This window comes from Limulus polyphemus, unplaced genomic scaffold (genome assembly GCF_000517525.1).
Source record: "Limulus polyphemus unplaced genomic scaffold, Limulus_polyphemus-2.1.2 Scaffold1978, whole genome shotgun sequence".
Classification (NCBI taxonomy): domain Eukaryota; kingdom Metazoa; phylum Arthropoda; class Merostomata; order Xiphosura; family Limulidae; genus Limulus; species Limulus polyphemus.
In genome coordinates this window covers 170,781-181,458 of record NW_013667588.1, presented here as the reverse complement: position 1 = coordinate 181,458, position 10,678 = coordinate 170,781, and the positions used below count along the sequence as shown (strand labels likewise).

Sequence of the window (10,678 nt, the reverse complement as noted above, 5' to 3'; positions counted from 1 at the left end):
TTATGTTGGCCACGTGAGACGTGAGTTAAGCGTTTGTTACAGAGCGACTGTTGAAATTAAGTGTATCGTAAAGTTGTATTCGGAAAGAATAAACCAGTTTTATTTAAGAAAGGACTTGTGTCGCTAAAGTTTAGTCTGAAAGAATTTACGGAAAATTAACTAACGAACGGAGACGTAACACTACCTTTAATGCATTATGCATGCATAAATTCTACAAACGGGCATACATATGTTTTCGTATGAAAACACCCCACATATTAACATTGTAAAGATGTGACGTCCATATATGCTGAGCTGCAAAATATAAATACTTAACTAGGGAGATGAAAGGAAATAGTAATGGGGTAGATCACCTGTTCACCTACCACTCTACAGGCTATAGCCGCATATTATACTTTAGAGGTGCCTGTTATAAGTGGTATTAGTAAGTTTGCTATGTAATTAATAATTTATATAGTAGAATTATAAAACACTGTTCTCACCTCTCAGTCCAGTCTATATCAAATGTGTCTTGTGCTATGTATAATGCTTAAATAAACATGTCCTAGCAACTCACAAAGTTATTGTTTTGTATTTAACTATTCGAAGCCAATATTTTCTTACTAGTGCCACATGCAAATGTAAATTGTCACAATACGCGTGGTTTATGAATATCCTTTATGTTTCTATTCTCATGTAGCATTATATTTATTATTTGTTTTAAACATGTGTAAATTTTACTTAACACGTGGTCAAGAGAGTCTCATAAACAATGTGTTTTCTTATTAGACAAATGTGCCGTTTTTAAAAATATAAACTTATTCGAGATTTATTGTAAAAGATAGCATTACAAATATAAAATAATTTTGGTGCTTATTCTCGTTACTGAATTTAAGACACAATATGAAGCAATATAATACTTTTGTACTAGTTTGATTACACCTTAACGAGAAGCGCGAATGAATAACGAGTGCAACGATTAGGGTATATTATTTTCCTCGTATCATGGCGTATTTTGGAATTTTAATTCGCTCGAAGATTGTGTCTCTTTTCCAATCTCAAGAGGTAAGATGTTATTCTACTGTGTTTCATTTTGGTAACAAGAAGAGGTGGGAACCAGAAGAAAAGAAAACTCACACTGGTCAGGTAGGTTTATTCTTTAATATACATTTGTTTACCTTTTCAGTTTTCTCATCTGTAGTTTTTAGTTAAAACATAACATTAAAACCTAAAAATAGAATTAGGCTAACCCTACAAAATTGTAAAGTGCAATTGCAGTTGAGACCTAGTCTGTTTTTTAAACACTTTCTATATTTTAATTTTTAAACCTAAACAAAACTATGATTGCGGGTCCGTGGCTTTGCCAATAGATTCCCTAAGCTATTGAGAATAACTGCGGTATTTATTACTATAACTTAGGCTACTGCTAGGGTTTCCATGTTTAACTTTTACCTTTAAAAATAAAATGAGTGATTTCATCCTTTTTTTTTTTACTGTAATGTTAGTTTTTACATTGCTTGTGGTTACAAGTGAAACGTAACATTTCCTAAACATCATGAGTTAATGTGATGCAAATGCAGTACTGTAGCCACATTTACTCATTTTGTAAAAATCAATCAAAAATGGAAAATGTTTTTATCACGTAAAAGATCAATCCAAAATATGTGATAACTGCACAAACTGTTAAATTTCACTAAAAAAACAACAAAAAACAAACAAAATAAACTAGAAATGATTATTTAAAATTAGAACACTTCCTAACTGTGACAATACATTGACTTTAACTTAGTTTAAGGCAATGAACAGTATAAAAACAAGTGGATAATTTGTGGATATATTCAGCATCATTGTGGATATTGAGATACAACAGAAAGACTTGAATTAATTGGTTAGTTGTGCAAGTGCTTTGGCAAATTATATTATATGCTACTTTATTCATTTCAGTTACATGATTTCGGGTCACATTTTTAGTACATATGGAAACCTACCCACTAATAGCATGACTGGTGAAAGGATTTTTGCAGTGCTAAATAATCACTTAAACTGTTAAGGCACTCTGTTGCTTATAGTAAAGTATGTTAAATATAATAAAAAGTTTAAATTGTGGATTGGGCGCATAAAGGATGCTGAAGACAAGGTTATTGTTAAAGGTTATGAGATGGCTGAGATTTTAAATGTTCTTTTCTATTTTTAAAAGAGAAGATAGAACAATATTTCTAGCCCAGAACATTCAGTAGAATTGGCATGAATCATGTAGATAATAATTCCTAGGTGACGAGTAGAAAGATTGACAGATTAAAAATAAATACAGAACCAAGGTGAAATAAGGTTTTCCACAGGGTTTTAAAAATTAAAGGAGGTCAAAGTTCAGATATATGGACTTTTATTTTTGATAGGTCAGTTGACAATGGGCTGGTGTCTGGTGATTGGAGAGTTTCTTACATTACACATATTTTCAAAGAGTGATAAGAGTTGCTCAAACATTATAGACCATTTAGTCTTCTAAGGTGTTATGCCTTCATATTTCATTGATAATGATTGTATTTTATATGTTTTCTACTATTAGTATTACGTAGTTGAGCTGTTTTTGAGTTTCTATGTGAAGAATACCCACTCACTTCAATTAGTTAATTCATTTTAGCACTACATTTTACTGTGGAACAAAATAACTAATACTCAGTGACGCTAAGGTATTTCCTCTGGTTAACTATAACCATGAAGGTATGTAAATTAGTTTTTTTTGCAATGTGTAAACTAATTGATCAAATGTTCTGTCAGCATTCAATAATTGTGTTGAACTGTAACCTAGTAGGGATTAGAAGTTTAAACTAAAAGAGAATTGAAACCAGATGTTTGAGAGATCAAGGAGCAGAATAGTATGAGAATTACTCACTTAGAGTACTGTGAGTTATAATTAGAAATATTCTTATGGTTTCAAATGTTAGGTTTATCATAATTATTTCTGCTCAGGTTGTATTCTTCAGTCAACATAACATAATGTTTTGGGACAACAAGGGACATATTGGTTCATCTCATCTGTCCCATCCCCTAAACTAAACTATTCAATAAATAAATTTAAAGTGATCCTGAAGCCATCCCTTAACATCATACAGTTATCAAGCTTTCTCTTAAACTCAGATATACTGCCACCACAACTTTAGAAGGCAACTCATTCGAAGACCAACCATCTTGATAGAAAAATAATTGTCTTAGCTGAAGATGACTCCTACTCTGCCAAAATTTATTTTTGTGACCCTAGTCCCACTGTTCTAACTGTTAAGTATGAAAAAAAAGATAATGCATCAATGCTATCAATTCCCTTTACAATCTTAAATGCCTCAATCAGATCTCCTCTAACACTTCTTTTTTCAAGAAAAAACAATATGAGGGATCTGAACCTCTTCCCCATATGACAATTCCTCCATCCTAGGCATCATTCTAGTAACCCTTCTCTGAACCTTTTTCAACAATTCATTGCCCTTCCTAAAGTAAGGATCCCAAGACTGAACACATTACTTTAAATGTGGCCTAACCACTGGCCAATACAATGAAATTATAACCTCTTTAGACTTGTATTCAACATTTCTGTAGATACAACATACAATCCTATTTACCCTACCACTAACAACAGCACAATAAGATCCCTTTCTTTCTTAACACTGTTAAGGTTATTTCTATCCAAATTATATTTATAATTTAAATTATGGTAACCCACATGCATTGTCTTGCATTTATTATAATTGGAAACCATTTGCCATTTATTTGCCCAATTCACTAAATGATCTAAATCCTTTTGTAAAGCAGTAGCATCCTCTTCACAGCTAGCAAAACCCAAGATCTTAATAACATCAGCAAAGTTAAGTAATTCATTGACCATTCCTTCATATGTATCATTGATGTAAATCAAAAATAGCAAAGATTCTAAGACTAAGAACTGAAGTACCCCACATATGACATTAATCCAGTTTGACTGAACTTCACTTGTAACAACCCTTTGCTTTCTTCCATCCAGCCACTCTTCTATCCAATTTGCTAACTTGGCCCCCATACCTACAGAGCTAATTTTTTTTATAAGCCTTTTATGTGACACCTTGTCAAATGCTTTCTGAAAATCCAGCTACACCAAATCTACACCCTTACCTTCATCTAAATAAGCAGTAACCTTCTGAAAGAATGTAAAAAAATTTGTAAGACAAGATTTCCATTGAGGTACTCTCCCTCCACTCACAAGATTAGCTTTTCTTGTTTTGTGCTGCCCTCTGTATGTGAATATTTTCAGAAATGCATGCCACAAGCCTTTATCATCCCTCTGTTGGAATCCAAAGTTCCAACACATCTCTCATGCAAATCATCATGTATCACCTCTCCACCATTAGGAGACACTACTATCACGTGATGCATCTGACTCCCACTTCATGCCATTACCAAACTATCACTTCTTGTTTGGCAGCTGTCGAGTTCAGATGTTCTTTCTTACATTGTTCAGTTACCTTGAAGTGGTTTATTTTTTATTTTGCATTTTTTATATTTTTCTTAACTTTATTTACTACACTTCACAGTTGTGAAGTTAATATTTTTATTATAGCATTACTTCCTCGTTTTTGCCACTTTTCCCGCTTATGAATTCTGCGGTTACAGTCACTACTCTGGGTACTTTGCCAGCGTCTGATTTTGTATTTTCAGTCACGGGTGTGGGTGACCCATCAGGGGATATGTTGTCGGTCATTCGCTTGGAGATTGAGCATTACATGAGCCGATCCCTCTCTCTCGCCTACTTGTGCTCCACTTCCTACTGAGCCTTTCAAGCTGGGCCAGGCTAATGATGATTTTGATTGTTTGTCATCCCCCCCCCTGGAGTTTTGGACACCTTCCCATTAACTACCTGATGATTCAGCTTGTTCGTCATTGGTTTTTCATACTTATCTCTCAGCTATGTGATGTTTTGTCTCTTACACCTGTTTCCTATGGCCCTAGATCTTCCCTCTTATATGAGACAACCTCCCAACCCTATTTAGTCTTTCCCACATCCCTGATATTAGGGTTCACATGGACCTATTTGCCTCTCAACTGGGGGAGGGTATTAATATGCCTCCCCCCCACGGACTTCAGATCAGTCCACCCTTGCTTATCATTGGGCAGACTTTCCCTTTCTCGACCAACAGATGTTGGGGGCTGGTTCTATCTGTTTAGGGGGCAGAACCTGGATTACTCTATCCAGCTTATCCAAGCCCAATTTTCTCACCCTCATGATCCTGTTAAGGTACCTTTTCTTTCTTTCACCTTCTGTCAGAGGCTCTTCACAGGAACCCTGAGGGGTTTTCTGCTGAAATCCTTTCCATCCTTACTTCTATGTTGGCTCATCTGTTGTCTTTGGCTGTGCACTTCAAACAGGGTTTATTTCTTGTTGGTTCCTTTTGGGCCATGATGCGGTTTTGGCATGGACCCATCTCCAGGTTTCTTATCTGAGGGACCTTTGCATGACACCATTTTTGCGGTGTTATGTGTTGGACTTGGTTCCTGAGCCTTTGGAGTCATGGGTGGCCTTGCCCAATCAAAATTCTTCCCTTACTAACATTGTCACCAGTTCCTGTCCCCCGACCTTCCCAATCTTCTCCTGTCTTACTCTCCCGCAGTGCCACTGTTCAACGATTTCCTCGATAATGCATGATCCACTGACAGCAGTACCCATGACTATGGGGTCGGTTCAGTCCCAGCGGAGGCTCATCTCTTGAATTTCATTCAGTGGTGGGGACCTTTTCTTGCCAATGTCTAGGTTCACAGAGTGCTCTTGGAGGCACATGCTATTCCCTTTCTCTCCCTTCTCCTCGGGATCCCTCGACATGCCAGCATCTGTCAGAGGCAGTTCAGGAACTCATCGCACAACAGGCTATCGACCCAGCTCCACCAGGTTCATGGGGGTTTTACTCCTGCCTGTTTGTGTTTCCCAAGAAGACCTGGGACTGGCATCCTATCATTGATTTATATCATCTCAATTAGTATGTTCACACTCCTCACTTTACCATGGAGACATACCTTTCTCTTCAGTGGGCATTTTCTCCAGATCTTAGGATGACCAAGGTCGATGTTTCCAATGCTTACCTACCCATGTCCATTGTGCATTCATGTCCATATCTTCGGGTTTGTTCATCAGGAGGTTGTGTACTAGTAGAAGTAGAATTCAGTCTAGACATACATGTACACTGTGCATGAGCTGTCAAGTAATAGAGACAAGAAGTTAATTTCTGTGATTGTTCATGGGTCATGTTACAACAAAATTGAAGTTTAAGTAGTTTTATTTCAAGATTTCTTTTGAAGTAAAGGAATTAAAGCTTAGATAATATAAAACTTTTAATTGTAATTTGTGTGATAATGCTAATTTGATTAAAATACATTGATAGTAAAGTGGTTTAATTAAATTTTGAATGTAACTCAGTAAAACCTCATGAATAGCTCAGAAAGGAGTTTAAAGAATGTGTGGTAGTTTAAGGGTTAAAGGGATCTCTATAGTTTTTGTAAATGGTAAAGACTGTAGGAAATGCATTCAGCACTGTGCAATTATTTATTTTAAAATTATACATTTGGGATGTAGAAGTATATTAATATTCTTGAGGAGAATCAGGTATGATTATTATAAACTTTTCATGCTGTTGAAATTAGAAATGTCTACATGTACAATATATACACATATATATATATATATATATATATATATAAAGACATGGTGAAGCATGTGATTATAAAGAACGTGTCACTATGTACATATAAAAAGTAATAAAATCTAATTTGTAGTATTTTATAAGAATACCTAGGATTTTTATCATGAGGTTACTATACTAGATAACTCTTGGTACTTTTGGAAATTTATTGTTACATAATTGTGGAAAAAGTTATGAAAATTCATTATTTTTAGGCTTGGTGCTAATTGATTGATGTGTTAGAATATTATTTTTATCAGGTGAGTCTCTTAAGAGAAAGAAAAGAGTAACTAAATGTATTGGAATGACTCTTATTTTATAGAATATTTGATAACTTTGAGAGGTTTTAAAATTCAAAACTTTTTGATTCAAGTATTCAAGATATAGGCTTGAACATTTGCTATGTGTAGAAAGTACCTCTGGACCATTACCTCATTTCATGACTTAACATTAAACATCTGAGTCAAATAGACCAATTGTATAATTTTTGATAACAGAATACAGTCCACATGAAATCTGGAAATCCAGAAATGTTGGAATAAAATGTAAGAATCTGTATGGCTTGATTTGAGTATTGTATGTCTCTCCAGAGTTAACTACTTTCACTGCTTTGGCCATGTTTGTCTGGCCAGTAATAGCTGCCTCTGTAACCACTCAACTCTAGCTTTAAGTCTTTGGCTCACAACAAATTCACAATGAAACAGTTTTATTAGGGAGTCACCCTGCATTGTTCTGTGGCTTCCTGTTCTTTTTTCTCTATTGATAATCAACAATATCATTTTTTCATCACCTCCAGTTTCATTATTCTGCACCTCCAAGTGTTATGTGCAGTCTTGACAGAAAATCTGTTGGTTGTCCTTACAGTTCCTGATAATTAATGGCTTCAAGAGAATCTCTATAGATATTGTATTAGAATAACACAATGACTTTGTGAAAAGTTTAGTAAAAGATTTCTCTCTATACCAAAGAAAAGAAAGTCACTTTTTCTTTTCCAGCTATTTTCAATTTTTGGGTTGAAGAATAATGTTAAATTCCTCATACAACACTGCATATTCCATAAAATTTGAGAGAGATGAGGTAATATCATAAGTGTGCTGCCCTAAGGTGGAATATAGTTCATGATTTGGTTGACTCCGATTTTCTGTGAAATATTAGGGGGTTATAAATTTAAGATTTTTTTTTAATAGTTAGCCCAAAAGAGTAACTTGCTTGATGATATGGCATGTACTGATGGTTTCTTGTTTTTAAGATTTTATTGGATGATTCAAATGCAAACAAATATGTAACTATAACTAGGAAAAATCAGCTTCACTTTTGATAATTTTTGTGTTAGGTATACACAAATTTTAAGTTTAATGCAAGTGTTATGATTTAGATGGTTTAGGTATAAACAAGTGTTAAATTTACTTATTTTTAGAAGCTATAGTTTATTGCAGGTCTGCTTACATAACTGTACAAATCATATGTTGTGTAGCTCAGTTGTTGTGAATTGGCACTTGTATTATTGCATCATGTTACTAGAACCTTCTAAATTTTTCTTATTCTTTCAATTGAATATTATTGCATCATAATATCTTAAAGTGTGTTGAAAGTTCTAGGCCTCTGTTGGGCTATAAATACATGTAAAAAATGTAGCTCAAGTTAGTTAGATAGTTAGCTAGATCTAGACTGTGATTGTGAGTTTAGCCATAAAGAGCACATAGTAGTGATTTTTAAAGTGAAATTATCATTGATTGTATTGCAATAATGAAATAGAGAAGAATAATTTTTCTTGTGTGGAATTTTACGAAAAAGAGATGATTATTTAAAGCCCTAAAATCTTTTTAGATAGTTGCATTATTTTTACCCTATAGCACAGATATAATTTTTAGTTCAAGAATAATTACTATTTCTTTTGTATTTTAATGTAGGAATGGAGTAAAGGAGATTATCGACTTGTTAGGTTTGTGGATCGCCCTAAGCAGGTATGCCAGGATTTATTTTAGAGACTAATTTATCTTATTTGGATTCAGTGTGAGGGAACTTATTTTGGCAACTGTGGCACAACACATAGTAGATTATTGTACTTACTTGCAATGATTGCTGTTTTATGTAAAATATGGAAATTAAGTGTGAAGAAACTTTCATACAACATGTGTAAATGTATGTCTACAATGTATAGTTATATGATGATTTATAATTAACATACATTTCAAAATTAAAATATATCCATGAAAGGTTAACAACCATTACAAATGTACACTTTATATATTGTTCAAAGAAACCATACTCTTTTATGCACTGGTAACTTGTAGCTATTGTATTTTGTGTATGAATGAAGTATATAAAACTTGAATAATAATCCATGAAGTGCATGTTTAATGTACACTCTTCATTTCATATTTCTTTGTTTTTTTATAAGTTATTAAAACAGTAAAATGATGTCATTTTATTAAGTTTTACAAATTGAATACACAACTTATATAAAATAGTGAAGAATTTTATTCTTTGTGTTTCTTGGTATGATGAATTTTGAACTGTAAAATTCTTTTATTTATAAAATTTCTTCCACATTGAAATACATTCAGTTACAAACCATTTCCTACCCATATGCTTGGAACATTTATACTTCAAGTTTTATATATATATATCATTAAATGTGACAGTTACTTTATTAATAAGTATTTTAAAATCAACGATACAATAAATTATCTGAAAAGGAGAAGATTTATGGGATGTTTGTTACTTACTTTCAATAGAGCTGGGTGATTACTCGACTTTACTAGTCAATTGATCAAACAGCTCCATAACTGATTACATTCAACTAATCGATTATTCTCACATGAGACTTGGATAGGTGGAATGATTGGAAACACTAACTTTGGTTAGTTGATTATTTTCTTGTTGTAACACCAATTGTTTAAGCTGAACAATCTTGAATTAATCAAAAATAATAATGAGAAAACACAATGGCAATATGTTGATTACATGGATAGTTGTAATAATCAAAAGCAGTAATAATCTGAAACTATAATTTTGATTAATTGATTATTTTATGTGATACTAATCAAAGTAATTGATACTCAAAGGTGATCAGTAATGTTGTTTAATTGAATTACACACCCAGCTTTAATTATTAGCACACTACCCAAAAAAGGGGGGCATTTCTTGCAACACTAATGGAATAAGGTAGGGTTGGTGGGTATGGATCAAGACAGAGCAGTGTGTCATGTGGCCAAAACAACCTGCATAATGCACTGTGTGTAATTAACGGGAGTAATAGTTTAGCAATTTTCCACTTTCTGTATCTTAAACTGTGGTAATCCAAACTATCATATATTTCCAGCGGATGTGCTCTACTGGATCCTTACTTCACACACCAAGTTTCAAGGCAGTCCATTAAGAAGTACACGAGATACAAATTCTCCAATTTTGATTGAATTTCTTCCTTTTTTTTCACACCAAAAGTATGGAAACTTTATTCAATAGAAAAACATACTTTAATCATTTATTTTGAAATTTGTTACACCGATAGACTGTTACAACCTACAATTAGGTGTCAGATTTAGTCTAAATATAAGCCACATGTAAGGCTATTCAACAAAACCTACTGAATTTTAACCAAAATTTTTGCACACACCTATGCAAAAAGACGTGTGAGCTATCAGTCTGAAATGTTTACTACAACTTCACCTAAGAGTAAAGGTGGACCATTTTAGGTTTTTGTCTTTCAGATTGAAGACAGCTGATTTAGAGCAGCAAAACTATAGGGTTAAAGCAAGAGCAGATGCATAAGTATTGATTAGGCCAATCAAACTAGATTAGCAGTTTCTGCTTAAGTTTTGGAAATAATTGTATGGGTGTATGGTTATTATTGACTGCCAACTTTTAAGCACAATTATGCTAAATTTTATGAACTTTTCATAATTAACCCTATCAGCACGGGTACCCTTTACTGCGCATGACACAAGGTTTTAGTATCTTACATTCAACATTTTATTAAACTACGTTTTGTTTATGTTATA

General features: G+C 33.5%; 1 protein-coding gene across 3 annotated transcripts in view; it reads left to right on the top strand.

Annotated features, from left to right (window-relative positions):
- The first annotated feature begins 923 nt into the window (after positions 1–923).
- The window catches only part of LOC106465544 (NADH dehydrogenase [ubiquinone] iron-sulfur protein 6, mitochondrial-like), a 37,644-nt gene continuing 27,889 nt past the window's right edge, over positions 924–10,678 (top strand). Inside the window, exons 1-2 of one of the 3 annotated variants that reach the window (XM_022393466.1) lie at positions 924–1,125; positions 8,585–8,638. In XM_022393466.1, the coding sequence (XP_022249174.1) occupies positions 985–1,125; positions 8,585–8,638 (195 nt within the window). In that variant the 5' untranslated portion in view covers positions 924–984. The remainder of the gene's footprint in view (positions 1,126–8,584; positions 8,639–10,678) is intronic. The other 2 variants (XM_022393467.1, XM_013925769.2) reach the window with 2 other exon arrangements.